This window comes from Lactuca sativa, chromosome 4, assembly GCF_002870075.4.
Source record: "Lactuca sativa cultivar Salinas chromosome 4, Lsat_Salinas_v11, whole genome shotgun sequence".
Lineage (NCBI taxonomy): Eukaryota > Viridiplantae > Streptophyta > Magnoliopsida > Asterales > Asteraceae > Lactuca > Lactuca sativa.
In genome coordinates, this window is record NC_056626.2 from 327,851,455 (window position 1) to 327,869,967 (window position 18,513).

Genomic DNA, 18,513 nt, shown 5'->3' on the forward strand with positions numbered 1-18,513 from the left:
TCTTTTTAACTAGTTAATTATATGGTTTGATGTTTTGTTGATACTCTTTCTAGCCATTTTAGTTTTGTTATAACCCAACGTTTGCTTCTTAACCCGATTCACATTGGCAACTTGAATTACGGTTATTTCATTCTTGTTATTCGATTTATAAAATCTGTAATTATTTTATGAATTGATTATAAGTGACACACATCAAGTTGGTTCTGTGATCTGATTAACTTCTATGTAAACTAAAATTGCGTGTTTTTACGCTTTCGAGCTTGTGAGAAGTATTGAATTTTATTGGGAACATTCGAACAAAACTTAATACGATCTTTCAATCTATTTCTAAGAGCTTGTTTAGAATAGGTTACTAAGGTTAGATTTAATTCAAACTTCAAAAAACTTGTTTTGATCAAACACTTTGGTGAATAGGGGATGCTAGAGCTTGTTAGTGTCTTCAAGTACCAACTTAGAGTACAATTTAACTTGACGTCGATTCATTATTAGCTTGCATCATTAGGAGAATAGACTTTGAAATCGGATTGTTTTTATTTTTGTTTATAGTTTTCTTTTACCATATTTCATTTCAGTTTACTCGTTTTCAAATTCCCTGTATTTACTTTTTTTATGTATTGGAATAAAAAACATGATTATTTTGATTTATTTAATGATTAAAAGTGAGGCCATGAGGATCGACCATATTTGCCACTGTTACTACTATTTTAAAATCATTTAAGAGCAAAGTTGTAACACTTGGGAATGTTCATTTTTAACCCCCATTTGTAATTGATTTTGCAATTTAGTCCTTGGAGTTAGTACGTGGGGTGTACCATTGGGTACACTTAGCATACTAGATGAGAAGCTAGTATGCGGGGTATACTACATGGTACGTTTAGCATACTAGGGAGGGCATCTGATCGCGGAGTAGAAGCCTCGTACGCTGGGCGTACAAGAGTTACACAGGGTGTACGAGGGGCTAATGAAAACCCTATTTTTGGGGTGTTACACCATATATAAGGTCCTTAAGTCCTTAGGGCTGCCTCTTTACCAGCCTTCATTACCCTAAAACCCTAATCTCGAACCCTAATAGCCTCTTTGAGTGTTCTTGAGCTTTGATATTGATTTTTTGTGATTTATACTCAAAGTAAAAGAAGTGGAAGACTCATTCATTGGAAACAGACGCAACTATCTTGCCCTTTTTATACATCTCTTGATGTTTCCTTTCCGTTCTTCCAAAATCGATCTCAAAATTATTTCCCTCTCCTAATCTTGATCTCTATTTCTTATTTTCTTTCCTCATTTGTGACAACCACCTACCTTCTCAAAGTCCTTCCTCATTGTAGAAACAAACCGAAGGGTTTATGAGGTTTTGTGTCACACCCCCAAACCAAGGATGGCGGAAACGTCCGGGGGTGGAGGACTTCATGTGTAGTATCATAACAACAATGGTAATAGTGATGAAAGTAAACACAACCAACATATATATAATTGAAAGAGTTACATCATTGTATGAATTACATGTTTCAAAATCAATTACAATATGTTGACAAAATATGATAAGTTTGACGCCTCAACGTCCCATCCTCAAAAGTACTTTGTTACCTGTTTAGCGATTTCCTGAGAATACAAATAGTTTGAAAAAAAAGTGTCAACACAATGGTTGGTGAGTTCATAAGTTTTTGTATATAATTATGAAATAGCTTGTCTCGTAATTGCATAGCTGTTCTAGAAAAATCCGATATTTTCCTTAAAATGAATGTTGTAGTCTTGTACCCAAAGACTGAAACGTATGAGTAATCTTCCTTATTTACAGAAAATAACGTGAGTTTATTTCGATATAAACGCGTATGATATTAGTGAAATTCTCGTAAATTCTTAAGTTTGTTAATACTTTCCGTGAGTTATTATAACCATACTTGACATAGACGGCCTCGTAATGCGACGTTCTTCAGGCGTCGCCGTTAAATGACACTTGTCACCACAGACCTGCCGGTCTAGCTGTTGCAAGCAGCTCTGGTGTGGGTTTGTCAAACCCAATATAGATCTATACACAACTATCACGTTCTCCCTACAAGAGACTCTGGTTACAATTTACAGGACTTTTCGACTTTGTTACTTTGGAAGTAACCCGAAGGGAATGACTCACAAATTTATTCATTAACAGATTTACGTGAACTAAACTGAAAACCTTTGGTAAATAAGTTTGAGAAGTAAATAATACATAAACTATACCTATTATAGTTTATCCAAAACGTTTGTAATGTATAAGAATTCTTTTATGAATGTTTTAATACTATGAATCCATAAACTATGCTCATTATAGCTTAATTTACGTATTCTAAATGAATGAATAATCTTATCATGAATGACTATATTTCAGTTTATGATGATAAACTAACAAGGAAACACATTCAATATTTAGAACTTATCGTTATACACTTTGCTCAATATAATACAAAGTGTTATGAAAGTTATAAGTTGTTAACAAATTTTCAACCTTTCTACACTGTTTTTGAAAAGTCATAGAAAAATCATACGGAGTTGAAAACTAAATCCGTAAATTCTGAGAGTTCCCAAAATGTGTCTAGTTTACTCATAATTTTTATCATGATTTTTAATGACCTCCAACTTGGGTGAAAAAGTCCATAATCACAGACTGGTCCGAATTGGTGTTTGAAATGATAGGCAGTTTTGTAAAAATCACCATAAATTGTAGAAAAATCGTATGGAGATTTGCAAGTAGTCATTTTAAAGCTAAGAACTGGAACTACTTACACCTAAAACAGTTTTTCAAACAAAAATGTTTAAGTTGTCCAAAACAGTCCGTGAATGGAGTCCAACTTTTCTGATGAAAGCTGTTAGAAAAATTTAGTTATGTTCTTGGTGTTTTAACTTGTATCCCCCCCCTAAAAACTTAAGAAAACATAAAAATGTAGGGGTATGAACTCACCTTGATTGATTTTAGTAGGTAAGTGTTGAAGAAGAGAAGTGTTCAACCCAAGAACACTTGAAGAATCACTTGAAGATTCGAAGATCTAACAAGAATGTGATGATGTTTGTGTAATAAATCTTTGATTTTGAGTAGGAGGATGTGTAATAATCATAAGAAAGATGATGATACTTACTAATTGTAGGAGAAGAGTCTTGGAGTATGCCTTGAAATTCTCGAATTAGAGAGAAAAAGATGAGAGAGTTTGGAGTGTGATTCTTGGTAAAAATGAGAGAATGATTAAAGTGTGAGGAGAGAGGATGGATGTTCCAGCCCTAAGAACGTGGGAATAGTTGTAAATAGTGAGAAAGGACCTATGAAGTGACTAGGGATGGGCTGGTGGTGAATAGTGACATGGAGTGGATGTGGGAGTGGTTGCTTGTGTCATAGACATAAATAAAGTCAACACTCTACCTTTGTACTTCACCCACTCTCTTTTGGATAAGGTTTTATCCTTAAAAATGTGATTAATTAATAGTTAAGGGTCCTTATATGTTAAAATAAAGTTTTGGGTGAAAATCCCATGTTAAAACAATTAAAAACGGGCCTAAAATGCGAATTTAGTCGAAAACCGGGAGAAAAAGCGTTCCCAGCGAGACCTCTCGGTCCTAGGCCAAGGTTCGGTCCTTGCTGGTGCTGAGTCGGAAGCGAAAGGCGCGAGCCAGAAGCGAGAAGCGAAGGGCGAGGGGTCTGTCCGAAGGTTCGGTTCGGTTCTTCTTCATCAGGAGGGTTCAGTTCGGCAGCCTTCTTCATCAGGAGGGTTCGGTTCCTAAGGGGACTTTCGGTTCCTAAGAGGGGTTTCGGTTCCTAAGAGGGGTTTCGGTTCCTTAAGTCCGTTTTTCGCTTAGACTTCCGTTTTTGGGCTGTTTTTGCCAAATTCAAGGGTCGGGATGCCCCGAGTGATTATAGAAAGTTGGGAGAGATTTCGAGAGAGATTTCACATACTTAGAGAGATTTGGGAGAGATTTGACATTCTTGGAGAGATTTCACATACAAAGAGATATTTGGGAGAGATTTCACTTTCTTAGAGAGATTTGGGAGAGATTTGACATTCTTGGAGAGATTTCACATACAAAGAGATATTTGGGAGAGATTTCATATTCTTAGAGAGATTTGGGAGAGATTTGACATTCTTGGAGAGATTTCACATACAGAGAGATATTTGGGAGAGATTTCATATTCTTAGAGAGATTTGGGAGAGATTTGACATACTTGGAGAGATTTCACATACAGAGAGATATTTGGGAGAGATTTCACATACAAAGAGATATTTGGGAGATATTTCATATTCTTAGAGAGATTTGGGAGAGATTTGACATACTTGGAGAGATTTCACATACAGAGAGATATTTGGGAGAGATTTCACATACTTAGAGAGATTTGGGAGAGATTTGACATTCTTGGAGAGATTTCACATACAGAGAGATATTTGGGAGAGATTTCACATACAAAGAGATATTTGGGAGAGATTTCATATTCTTAGAGAGATTTGGGAGAGATTTGACATACTTGGAGAGATTTCACATACAGAGAGATATCTGGGAGAGATTTCACATACTTAGAGAGATTTGGGAGAGATTTGACATTCTTGGAGAGATTTCACATACAAAGAGATATTTGAGAGAGATTTCACTTTCTTAGAGAGATTTGGGAGAGATTCTCGATAAGAAGAGATAGAGTGAAAACGATTGAGAGCGGTTTCGTGTGTGACGAATGTGAGTGTCCGGCTTCGCAATGCAAGGTCCGTAAACCCCGTTATGCCATGTTTTAGGATCTTACACACTCCCTATGAGTATGCAACATTGTTTTATTATTCTTGTTCATTGTTTAGCACTAAGGTTAAAGAAATTTAAACACACGAACTTTCCAAGTGATGTTTTCTCATTAAGATAGTGAGTTATACAGAAATTACATAATACAAACCCTATTATACAAGGTTTTAATTGAGTTGACCGGTTTGACTCGTTGACCTTGTCCGGCTTAGACTTGACCCGAATTTGACTATTGTCACATTTTGGATGTCTTTATTTATTAAAGGAACCCGTGAGACTTTTATGGAGATGGAGTGAATCATGGTAAGTAGAGTTAGGGCTGACAATTCTCGACACGACCCGCGACACGACACGAAATAAATGGGTTTGAGTTGAGTTTTTCAACCCGCCAACCCGTTTATTAAACGAGTCATATATGAGTTTCTCAAAAAATAAACGGGTTGACCCGCCAACCCGTTTATATACTCAATAAAAAAAATTATTTTATTTTTAAATGTATTTATATATCAAGTATTAATATTTAATAAGTATTATATAATATATACCATTGATTCATAGACTATTTGACTATTTTGATATTTTGACTCGTGGTGGATTGTCTAAGGTCGTAAGTCGTAACCTCTAAGGCTAAGTCCGTAACATGTTTCTATAAATGTTTTTAATTTTCATTTGGATGTTTAAGACTTAAATATCTTAATTTTGGACCCACGAACCTAAATCTAACCCACGAACCCGCCAACCTGTGAACCCGTATAAATAAATGGGTTGACGGGTCATATATGAGTTTATGTTCCAAACCCGCCAACTTGTGACCCGCCAACCCGTAACCTGTATATTTAAATGGGTCGTGTTTGGGTTGACATATTTTGACCCGCCAACCCGCCAACCCGCGACACGCCAACCCGAATACGACACGATTGCCAGGCCTAAATAGAGTAATAGAAGGAATAAGAGAAACATGCTTACATCGGGGGTAAAAAGGAAATGGATAGGGTGATAATTTTTTATCCAACCCGTAACATAACACGGACTCTACACTACAATAAACGGATTTGAGACTATTTGCCTTCAAATTAAAATATGTTAAGAGTAATTTAATAATTTCATATATGTCAGGGACCATTCAAGTCTCAAAAACAAACATTAAGAATTTTCTTGTGTTCAAATTAAAAACTTGAGACTTAATTCAGAATATACATATACCTTGTTAACTTGTTCCGAACGCTTTAAAAAAGGAAAACTTTGTTTTCTTATCAGGTTTTAGTTTTACCTTGCAATTTAACAAACCAAGTGGGATTCAAAGGTTTCTGTATCTTTACAAGTAACCCCAACGAAATTCCGCGAAAGTTGACCCTGAAAGGAATTTCTTGCGGGTCTACTGTGAACTGAGAGAAGCCCACAGAGTAGGGCTCGTTTCACACCTTCACTCCGATCATTCGTCAATTCTATGAGGTACGCCGATCATGATCTTCTAACTCCGATTTATCGTCTTTATTTTCGATCACCTCAATTTTACTTTGGCTAATGTTTTCAAATTCATATTCTAGGGTTTTGATTTGTATGTGTTTCGATATAATTTTAGTCTCTACACTGTGATCAGTTCTTGTACGAGTACTTAGCGCTTCGCGATTTAATTTTGACGTTAGGGTTTTTACTTCCATATTCCTCTGTTTCTTGCCTTTGCCTGCTTTTATTCGCTTCCCTTTTTGGATTATATGCTTTCAGTTAGTTCGATTACTCATACGATGATTCCGTTTTCCTAAATAACCTTCCGTGTTTATGTTTCCTTAGTAGTCTGTTTTCTGAAATTGGCGAAAATTATATGCGGTAAACCTCAACAACTTGTTCCGATTTTACCTATTTTATGATTGTTGAATGACGAGTGTTACTTGGATTGCATTATTGATGATATTGTGTGATTCTTGATATCAGTTCCTCGATGCTCAATTTCTGAAAATGTTCATACTGGGATCATAGATCATTTATTGCTAACTATGGTGGATGCTAGGGTTGTTTGGATGTGTGCTTTCAGAATGATTATCACACCTTGAAAAATTAGCATCAAATCGATTCATAAGATACTGAGATAGTCGGACAATTTTACATTTTTCTCAGTAATAAAGTTTTCTTGCAGCAATTCCTTCACAGTTTTACAATTTTACATTTTTCTCAGTAATAAAGCTTCTCCAAATCTGATTATCTTGATCCTTAAGTAATCATAATCAGTTTTTGCCAAACTATCCCTACATGATTTTTTTTTTTTTTTTTTACTTAATAGGAAGAACAATTTAATAAAAAAGGTGATTTTTACAGTTTTGCACTCATCTATATATTTTTTCCATCTCTCCATATGTGCTGTCATTAAACATCATTTATCCAGACATTAGTTTACACAATAAAAATCATTTTTCTATTGTTCGTTTTGCAGTTTGAGTTGCTGAATTTTATATATCAAAGACAATGGAATCCGGTAAAATCCCAAACAAATTTCTTGGAGTAAGAAACAACAAGATCTACATGGACTTAAAGCTCATAATCCGTGAACACGCCCTCCAATTCCTCCCCGCAAAATCCCTTTTCAAATTCCGAGGCGTCTGTCGCGATTGGAAACTCATAATCTCAACTCCATTCTTCGCCCACAACCAATCCCTCTCATTCCGTTCCCTTTCCGGCCTCTTCCTCCAAACCCCCGGAACCCCCCCAACCTTCGTTTCCCTCGACCCCAATTCCGCCGGAATCCCCGATCCCGCCCTCAAATTCCTCCCCGCCCCCACCAACATCCTCGCCTCCTCCAACGGCCTCCTTTGTTGCCAAGCTCTCACTGGCGACCGTGCGTACTACATCTGCAACCCTGTCACCTCCCAATTCAAAAAACTCCCGAAACCGAGCTTCGACCACGGGCGGGACCCAGCGGTCGTTCTCATCTTCAACCCCTCTCTCCTCAACTTCGTAGCGGAATTCACCCTCGTCTGCGCGTTCCGTTCCGCCGACTTCGACGACGGAACGGAATTCGAAATCTACTCCTCGAAAACCGACGCGTGGACCGTCTCGGGTGAAATCAACTTCGCCGCGAAGAAACTCGTCCCGAAATCGGGCGTCACGGTGAACGACTGTGCGTATTGGCAAACGTACAACGGCGGGATTTTAGCGTTTGATTTGGTGAAGAACCGGTCGCAAGTGATTCACGGGTGTCACTACGGTGGGGCCGGGTGTTTAGGGGAAATGAATGGGAAGCTTTGCAATGGACATGTGAATGGGCATACGATGATTGTGAGTGTGATTTCGAATATTTACTCGAATACGATGCAAATGAGTAGTCACGCGAGGTTGTGGGATGATAAAGTGAGGATTCAATTGAGTAATGAGGTTTTTGATGGAAATGCGAATGATGATTTGTTTTCGGTTTTGCATGTGGAGAGTGATTTTGCGTTGGTTTTGGGGAGACGGAATGTTTATCGGTTTGATTTGAAGACGAAAGAGATTAAGTTTGTGGTTGAGGCTGCGCAGTTTGATCGGAAGGGGAAAGGGATACCATACGTGAATAGTCTTGTCGCGCTTTGAGAGGGGTATTTTGGACTTTTGGGAAGTGGTATTGACATAAGACATAAGTGCATGATGAAGATTTTTTAGAAACTTTTACTTGCTTTTGTGTTGCATGGACTTTGAGACTATTTGAATTTCTAGTATTGGTCCTTTTGATATGATATCTAGTATCTACCTTGTACTTGTAATTTGTTTTGTTTGGCGTGTATTGGACTAAGACAGATAGTCTGGTAGGTTCCGGTCTGGTCCTTGTCCAATTTCTTTCTAACCTTTTAAGATTGGCGGTTAGGTCCATTTTCAGTCTTTTAGACAATTTTAGTTTAGGTCGATCTTTTTCATCATTTTTTTAAGTTTAAAATTTGATCATTTTATAGATTTGTATATGATTCATTTAGTAATTAGTATAACAATATATCTAAAAGAAAAATCCAATGATATATTATTAACTTGTCATGGAGTAAAATGACCCGCCACAACTGATTTTAGTCCGGTCTGAATGGTCAATACGTCGAGATTTTTATGGCTGGTTATAGTTTTGGACTATTCTGTCTATCTTTTAACTTGGAAAGAGAGCTAAAGAGAATGAAATAAAATTTGTATTTTTGTAAGTATAATAGATAGTCTTTGCAGTATCTCTCATCTGTAAAAGACATAAATGCTCTACTAGTTATAAGTTGTAACAAAATGGAATGAGTCTCAACTTTGAATTCTTTTTAACCTTCAACCTTAGAATGACTAGCGGTTCAAAAAAATAATGGATGTTAAACATCAATTAGTAGGTGATCCCGGGCTTTGCCGAAGTCGTGTTTTAAAAAAAAACATAAAAATCGTTGCATTTAAAACAACAAAAACTAAATAAAATATATCATAAGTGGATGATTTTTTAATAAGCCACTAAAATGCAAGAATCATTTATGTAACTTATGACAAAAATACCAGATAACACACTAAATAAATAGGATATAAGTACCAAAAATGCCAAGGTGCACAAAATCTATAGACCATTTATGTAAGGGATAAAAAAGTGGCAAAGGTATCAAAGTTATAGTGTTTATTCTCAATGGCCAAAATTAACAAAGTGTTAAAGGTTTGTGGCAGAATTTTTAGTCACTATTCATATGTGTGCTGTAGGGACCCAAATTGACAATGTCGAAAAGTTTTGTGACAACATTCTTAAGTGGTAAAGTTTTTTGGCAAAATTCTTAAGAGGCAAAAAGTTATGTGGCAACATTCTTAAGCGGCAAAGTTTTGTGACAAAATTCTTAATAGGCAAAATGGCATTGTTCCTAATTGTGTTATGAGTTAAAGTAGTATACTAATATGACATGTTTGTAGGAGTATTAAGTGGTTTATTTGGATTCACTTTTTTGGAGATATAAGCCAAAACGTTTTACTTAGTTTTATTTTTTTGGAATCAAAATGAAACTATTTATTGTTACAACAACAAAATCCCAAGTTCCATAAGAATAGTAAAAAGGAGGTAAGATGGTTGGCAACCTTAGCTGTTTCCAAATAAGACATTCGGCTAAAAAAAAAAAACATAAATTAAAATAGTTCATGATCCGTGGTTAAGGACTACACTGGAAAAGAAGGAATAAATAATACAAAATGGGAATAAGTTAAAGTCGAGGTAACATATAAACAACAATAAAAGCGAATAGTAGCAGTAACGCATGAAAAACACACAATAAGCATAACATATGAAACTATTTATTTTTTAATTCAACTTAATCATACTTCATAATTTAAATCAAATTATAAGCACCGTGAATCACGATATTGAAAGAGTCAATGACTATTTTTATCCGATTAATTTGAATGAGAGTATAGAAATGACATGACAGATGGTTAGATTTGCCTTCCATGCAAAAAATCACCATGTCCTTATAATCTAATTTTGAAGATGATGATCCGGAACAAAATTAAAAAGAATGACTATACATATAGAGTAGACAAAAGAAAAGGGTTTATGTTCACCGAGTTGGGTTATGATTCCGTATGATTTGAATCATTAATTTGTTATATCGTTGTGTCTACCTGTGTGTGTATATACGCTTGTGTGTGAAAAAAAAGTTCTAAGACTTTCTCAATACCCTTTTTCAGATTTAGTAAAAGTGTTCTTGTTACATTTTCAAATTCAGTAAAATCACATATGTACATCACTCTTTATTTTTTCTTCACATGTTCATTTGCAAAAACATGTCTCCACGCAATTACCAGATCACACATTTATATGTTACTCTTATTGGGGTTTGGTATAATGGAATAACACCATGGTTGATAAATCCGATCTTGATATTAAGATCCTACATCAGAAAAATGATTCGGGTCATACTAGATTACTAGGATCTATTTGAAGCAAGATCTATACTTGGATCTTAGGATCCGGATTAGGATCTTAAGATCTTAACCTTATCCAATACCACATTTTAGTCTTAATTATATTGTTGAGCCTTAGAAATATGTTCATTCAACTTGAAACGAGCCCCATAGATCGCAAAACGTCTTATAAAGCATCACAACTTTATTCATTCATCACAAATGAAGCAATGCATCATGGCACTTATGTTATTCTTCATTTGGTCTTATGCTTTTAGTTGTACATAGTTACGAGGATCTTGTTTGTTTTTCTGCTTAAAATGTTCTTTTTCCTAATTTCGTTGCAGAAACAAAAATGATGGTTAATGTTTAAGAAATTAAAGTTGTTCTACCATCAATGTCCTAATCAATATTAAGTTATAATGAAATATTGATCAAACAATACCAAGTGAACAAATTAGTTTGGTTGGATCTTCCGATCTTACAATCACAATGTTGCAAACAACAAAATGATCTTAATTAAAATCTCAATCTTAACAACTTTGAATAAAATCAAAATGAAATGAAGCAGAAAACATAAAACAGTATAATTGAATAGATCATTATATTTTATTATCAGGTTTGGTTTGTTTGAAGTAATAAAATAAATCATTTAAAAATATTTGCTTGATATGTATAATTAAAAAGTAAATATAATCACAAGAGACATCAGAATATCCATTTCATTTTCTTTATATACTCTTAAGCTAAAGCATTACAAATAAATAAATAAATAAAAGAAAAGAAAAAAAAGAAAAACCCATTAAATAATTACAAGTTACAAATAAAAAGAGATATCCTCCAAAATCAAATCCCTAAAATTTTAGTTTTTACAAGCAAAAGCTTGAAGTTCATGTTAAATGGATGTCACGGGACTTTACGCTCATATCATACTTGTGGTATCACATACTTCCCAACTCTTGGTGCAATAACGCTTTGTGGATTCGTTGTAGTTAATACCTTCGGTATCGACATCCCTCCCGAAATCACAATCTCTGCAAAAAAAACATCAATGTCACACATCAGCTAAACACAATCTCATCTGTATATATGTTGGAGTCTAACAGAAAACTTAAAAACTTCACATATCTAACATGATATCAGAGCAAATACATATGTTGTACACAATGTGGAATGGACTGATTGGACTCATGGTTTTAATGAAAATATGATATGCTTTTGAGTTACTTACCTATACCTTCTCGAACCGAGATGTCGGGTCTCATAATGTCTTTTGAATTGACAAGGACTATATCTCCCATATAAAGGTGGTTAGTTGGCACATACACACAACAAAGCTCCTCAGCACCTGAATTCTTACGAAGAATGAGAGTCGATGTTATGAATCCAATAGCGTATTCCCCGACACTCGGATGCTTTATAATTGCAACTTCCTTGAATGCATTTGAACTTTGACCTTGAAAATTCGGAATTTAAAATATGCTAATTATATCTTGAATTTGTTTATGAACCAACACATAATTGGCACAATCAATTCAACTCTATATGGATTGTCATTTCAATATTCTACTTTTCATAAAACTGTTATTTAATTCCTATAGTTTATTATACTCTATAAAATTCAATAGACTTCCATTTATGGATAGAAAAAGTTGAATATGAAGAATTTTTTTTTGACCATACATGTAAAATTCAACAGATTACAAGGACATAAAATGTAATTTACGCAAATATTTCTATCTATTGTTATGGTTAACTTATTTTGAGAATCACACCTATCATAAGAATGTAAGAGCGATTATGGAGCGTCGGATCGAACAAATCAATGGTTCTGATAAGAATTGCAATCAATCCTTATCCATAATTAAATCCCTTTAATTTAGAAAAATGTAAAATACTCAAGAATCAATCAGAATTATTGATTTTATCAATGTGTCTCACAATACTTATCATTCTCATATCATCCTAACTCTATATTGTTATTTATAACATTTAAGTAATTTTCTATTGGTTGAATTAAGCAGAAAATATTTGTATTGAACTTTGCTCAAGTGACTTACCTGGTGATATTGCAACACTGATTTGTTTAGAGGCAGTGTAGATATAGCTCATGAGAGGCATCTTCTTTATTATAAACTCTCCTAAACTAAGAAGATTGGTTCCCAACCATGATGACATGAACACACCAACCAAAAAGATGAAAGAAATAGAGGTCACAAATCCAAGACCTGTGAATATAAAACATTTTCATATATTTTGATGCACAAATAATACATTATATAAGCAAATCCTTATATGTTGTTGAATGTATATATATGCCTAAAATTATAATTTAGGCAATGTGGTAAGTACTAACCGAATATATTAATCCCTAGAAGTGTGTAGATTGGGGAGAAGAATCCATCCACAAAATGAATAAACCACCAAGTTACATAAAATGTGATGGCTATAGGAAATAAAATGACACTGCAAAACAACTCAATGTTAGCAATAAACCATATATATTAAGTTTGGATGTAATGTGATATAAGATAACATTTGCTTTATTTTATAATTGCTATGGAAATCTCTTCAAGTGTTTATTAAAGGGAAAATGACTTTAAAAGGTAATGAAGTTTCAAAAATGTACAAAAAATACCATTGTTTTATTTTTAGTACTCAAAATACCATTAAAGTATATTTTTTATACACAAAATACCAATGAAGTATACATGTGTTCAAATAAAACCTTGTGGGTAACCTGATACCGCATGTAACGGAAAAATGTCATAAAAAGCTAACAAAGTTTCAAAAATGTTCAAAAAATACCATTATTTTTTTAGTATAAAAAATACTATTGAAATTTCCAAAATGTTCAAAAAAAAAAACCATTGTTATTTTTTCATAGCACCTTTTGTTAACTTCGTTGTCATCAGAGATTAGTCACCGTCGTACCAGTTCACACCAGTTATGTATTATCTTTCATTCCATCACTCGATCAGTTTTTATCTAAATCCATATTTAGGAATTCTCATGACATAACATCACACTCATTTCTCCTTTGTGTCTCTCTTGTGTCGCCAGGGGCGGAGCTTCAACTATTGATTTGAGGGGGCCGGAAATATAATATGTATAAAAATCAATGAGCAGGGGGGGCCACAGCCCAAATTTTATACTTTTGGGCCTAATATATATAAATTTAAAGTAGAGGGGCTAATTGTAAAAAAAAAAATCAGGGGGGCCACAGCCCCCCTAGCCCTAATAAAGATCCGCCTCTGTGTGTTGCAACACTAATGAACGGCTAACCTTGATGTATAATATGTGCATCTATGATCTATACAACGTATATATGTTTTAGGTTTGAGGCATATGATGTGATCGAGAAGAAAGAATGTTTAACTAATGTTATTACCCATTTACTTCTCTTGTTACCATAAGAACAATCGAGTGAAAGAATGAAAGAGATTTGCACAATTGTTGTGAACTGATATAACGGTTTATGATCTCCGGTGATTGTTTCTACATAATCCGACAACAACACAATTAACAAAAAGTGTGGTATTTTTTAAACATTTTGGAAACTTCATTACACTGTAAGTTATTTTCCCATTTACCTGAAGTAAATGGTTACCACAATGTTTTAGTTGAACACATATGTATTTCGTTGGTATTCTGTGTACAAATAGTAACATTAATGGTATTTTTTGTACTAAAAAAACAACAATGGTATTTTTTGAACATTTGGAAACCGGGTATCCTACAATAGCCAGTAAAATGGTATTTTGTGTACAAAAAAAAAAAAAAAACAATGGTCTTTTTTGTACATTTTTGAAACTTCGTTACCTTTTTAAGTCATTTTCCCTTTATTAAACTGAAATATGAGACAAGATTTTGTGAAAGAGGAGAACAAAACAAACCATCCACTCATGAACTTTTTTGATGCCCAACTGTGAATAACTTTGACTAATGCCTGTACAAGTAAGCAAGAAGGAGAAACTTTTTAAAGACAAGATACAATGTTTTCTGATAATATAATTGAATTTTAACATAATCGACATAAATTAATGTTTCAAAACCACATATGTTAATTTAAACTACTACTATTTCACATGTAGGGTCTCATTGGGAATTCAAATTGAGTAACAATGATAAACCAAGAAACAATTTGAAAAATAGCTGACAGATGATTGCCTTCACACAAGATTTTATGTTTAAGATTGTAAGAAGTGAAATTCAATTTACCTAATTAAGAGAGATTCTCTGGTATTTAGTTTATTAGAGGATATGAGAATGATTCACTTGTTCCTCTTACACAAAATTACAAAAATAAACCTTCCCAAATGCTTTCTGAAATAGGGGGAGAGATAATCGAAGTTCGACAAAAATAAAATCTAACAAGAATCAATCAATCAATACAATTGTGATAATGAAAGTTATATAAACAGATTTTAACAACACAAACGTAGCATTAGCATCCATCAGATCATGGATGAACAACAAATGTTTTGGCGTAAATTGAAATCACAGTTTCGGATGGAAATCGAAGATATATATAATAATCACGTAAGAAATTGAGAAAATGGGCCACAAACAGACACGCAAACACAAATGATTGATTGAAAATCGGAGACCTCTTTTCCGGAACGACGTGCAGAGGAGGAAGCTCCCGGAGGGGTGTCCGCCGGCGATGAAGCTCTCGCGTCGCCATTAGTTTCCGGTAAAGTTAATCCTTTTAGAGGAATCAAACGTTGCATATCGTTGTCCTTCTCTCTCGATCCCATTTCTCGTTCCGTTTCTTCCCGCGAAGCTATGGCGGACTGCGAGTAATTACGAACTCTAAAAATCTAAATGGATTGTCATTTTGACATAAGAGTAAATTACATAAACGGACCCTTAAGTATTGATCAATCATGATAATGGTCCAACCCTTCTAACTTTTGACACTTGTTTCCTTTTACATTAGCTGATTGCATTTCAAATCCATTATTTAGCTAACTTTGTCAATTGGCTACAATAATGTTTGATTTATCACAATTGTGGACCTATGTGAATTTGTTCCTCTTTGTCTCCTCGCTAACAATAACACCATCCGACCACCCTAGATGAACTATGTTCACATTTTCTTCTTTATGTTCACATTTTCTTCTTATGCCATATTAGGGTATATATGTATATTCTCATCCTAATAAACCCAAAGATCCAATAAACATTTGTTATTGTGCTTGTCGCCTAGTTCCTTTTATTCACTCAACCTCTCCCTGTTTAATAGTTTAGGATTTTGCCCGATGTGTGTTGCAGCAACGCCAATTTGTTTTGTAGGTTGAATTTTGATGATTGTATTGATAGAAGTTAGGTATCATTGCATTTGTTGGTAGATAAATATACAAGGTTCGTACCATTGACCAACTTCAATTTATACCATCGAATAATAACGTGTTATATATGACATGACTCAAATGTAAGAAACGTACATAAAAGTATACACGAAAACATATACAAATTTTACATCCAAATGTAAAGAAACTTGAATCTGACTTATATAAAGAAAACGTACATAAAAAAATAAGAAGATGTAAAAAACAAATTTCATGGAAAAACGCAAGTAATTTTTTTAAAAAAATTACGAATGAAATTTCTAAATTTGCTTTAAGAAAGGAAAGTACATTTTTTTTTAAATTAACACATAAAATTTCTAAATTTACATCAAGACGTTGACCACAAGTTTAGAAAGTCAATAGGGTGAAACTGACATTTTACAAACTTCAAATCTGAGGGGGTGAATGATATTTTATGAAATTGAGGGGTGGTAACTATAGAAAAATCAGATTAAATATACTACGGGGGATCACAAAAAAATTAGAAAATTGAGGGGGTCAAAGTGAAATTTGTGAAAGTTAAAAGTTGAGAGGGTGAAAGTGACATTTATAAAGTAGAAGGGTGGAAAATGTCATATACTACGGGGATAAACATGGAAGTTTAGAAGATAAAGGGGGTGGAAGTGACATTTTTCTCAATATATGACACTGTTGGGTCACATATTTGTATAGATTTGATGATGCAAAATATTTATAGTGTATCTGCTCATTATAAATAGTCAGTCTTGTTTAAGCAAGTGTAAATAATACACTTACATAAGGTGATCTATCAGAGCTTTTCTAGTTAATTTAATCTGAAGGTATGTTATGGAAGTTCATATGTCGAAAACTAAAGATAATCCCCTGATGAGCAAAAGAACCTGGAGACTCTATTAGCACAAAATGCACTAAAAGTATCCTCAGCATGATTGACCGACATGGTCATCATTGAAGCTCCTTGAGCAATAGGAGTACCATTCGGCTTTGGTGGTTAGGAGCTTTAAGCAGTCATATTACACATAAAAAGCAACAGTTTTAGTTAAACCAAAATAAAACAGTTAAAGATTAGTACTCAATCACAACAAGTAAAATTGTTAAATGAGTGGTGCTTCATAAAATAGATTCTGAAAACTATTAATAGCTGGTTTTGAAATTTGTTTTAGAAATGAATTTATGAAAACAGAAGCAAACCATGAATGGTATTATTAGAAACTAAAGTAAACAGAAAGTAGAAGTTGTTTTAGAAAAATTTCTGCTTTTTCTTTGAGAACTATAACAGAAGACATAAGCAGTTAATTTTTTTTTTCTTTTCAATTGTTCATTTCACAGAAATTATTTGTTTTCAGACTGTTAGGAGGGTATCACCCAAAACTGCATAGCAGAACAAACGAAAATAAAATTTGGTTGAGGCTTATGTTTAACACAATTTCCTTAAAACAAGTTCATCCTATATGAGTGTTTGTTTCCCAGGATACAACAACAGAAAGTGACTCTTCTAGGTCACCCGAACCCTCACTTGGCCCGGAAAATACCTCGGTTGTAAAAAAAGATGGAAGATGAAGAGGAAGAGTAGTGTTTCGTTTCATTCGGTTTGTTCCATCAATATCCTCAAGCCTCTATTTATACTCGAAATAAAAGAGGTAAAAAAAGCGCAACTGATGTGATTAATATGAAAATTGAATGTCACCATTAATAAAAGAGGTACAAGCAACACGCGCGCTCGCAAGTTCATTGGACCGAAGCCAAACCTGCTCGCATTTGCACCCCCTGCATGCGAACACAAAAGTGTGACAACCCGATATTTCGAGATAATGTAATGTAAAACCAATCAAATTTAGGTCAAAATATAGCTTTCCTAAAATCTTAATTAGGTTATATAAAGTAGTAGGAATCGTATCAAGGTTTTCATGCATATAAAGAACCCAAAAATCCGAGTTATAACGAAGAAGTTATGACCATTCTAAGTTTTTCCAACAGAAAAACGGCAATACGAAGTTACGTAAAAACTCGAATCGGAGATCGAGCGACTTTTGGCCGGAATGACCTAAACGGGAATTGAAGGTCTCGTCAATGGTATTTCAGCGGTAAAAAGTCTGGCAAAAACCGACGTCAGATAAAGATGTTATGAATTTTTAAAGAAATTCCTTAATCACGTCATTTTAATAAATAAATAATAAAAATTATTTCATAATTTGCCATCGGAATCTAAACGAAAGTTGTAGATCTTAGTCTCACCTTCGCGTGGATATAAAGAACGTCGAAAACGGAGTTCATATGAAGGAGATATGAATTTTTGAAGTTTATTTAAAATATTTATAAATTTAAATAAAAACTCCCGGTATTATCCGAAGGGGAGTCATCGGATAGGACCGGAGTACGCCCTGCGTACCCTCTTACACCCCGCGTACTCAGATCGAAGGCCTCGGATCGTCCACGTCGCCCTATGCGAAGCTACCGACCCGCCCGTCCGACCCGCCCTATCCGACCCGCTCCATCCGAAATACGTAAGCGATGACGTCTCGTACGCGCTGCGTACCCTCGTACGCCCAGCGTACCGAGGCGGTTCAGCACCCCT

At 34.5% G+C, this 18,513-nt stretch overlaps 2 protein-coding genes across 2 annotated transcripts; one reads left to right on the top strand and one right to left on the bottom strand.

Annotated features, from left to right (window-relative positions):
* The first annotated feature begins 6,019 nt into the window (after positions 1-6,019).
* Positions 6,020-8,474, top strand: LOC111901861 (F-box only protein 6). The gene is made up of 2 exons (XM_023897724.3): positions 6,020-6,195; positions 7,172-8,474. Exon 2 carries the CDS (start codon positions 7,204-7,206, stop codon positions 8,302-8,304), a length of 1,101 nt encoding a protein of 366 aa, XP_023753492.1. The 5' UTR covers positions 6,020-6,195; positions 7,172-7,203; the 3' UTR covers positions 8,305-8,474.
* Positions 8,475-11,177: 2,703 nt separating this feature from the next.
* On the bottom strand, positions 11,178-15,411 carry LOC111901883 (protein LIKE COV 3). Its single transcript, XM_023897741.3, has 6 exons — positions 15,216-15,411; positions 14,502-14,554; positions 12,962-13,071; positions 12,666-12,833; positions 11,837-12,061; positions 11,178-11,639 (listed from the first exon to the last, which is right to left on the bottom strand). Exons 1-6 carry the CDS (start codon positions 15,363-15,365, stop codon positions 11,533-11,535), a joined length of 813 nt encoding a protein of 270 aa, XP_023753509.1. The 5' UTR covers positions 15,366-15,411; the 3' UTR covers positions 11,178-11,532.
* Positions 15,412-18,513: the final 3,102 nt, after the last annotated feature.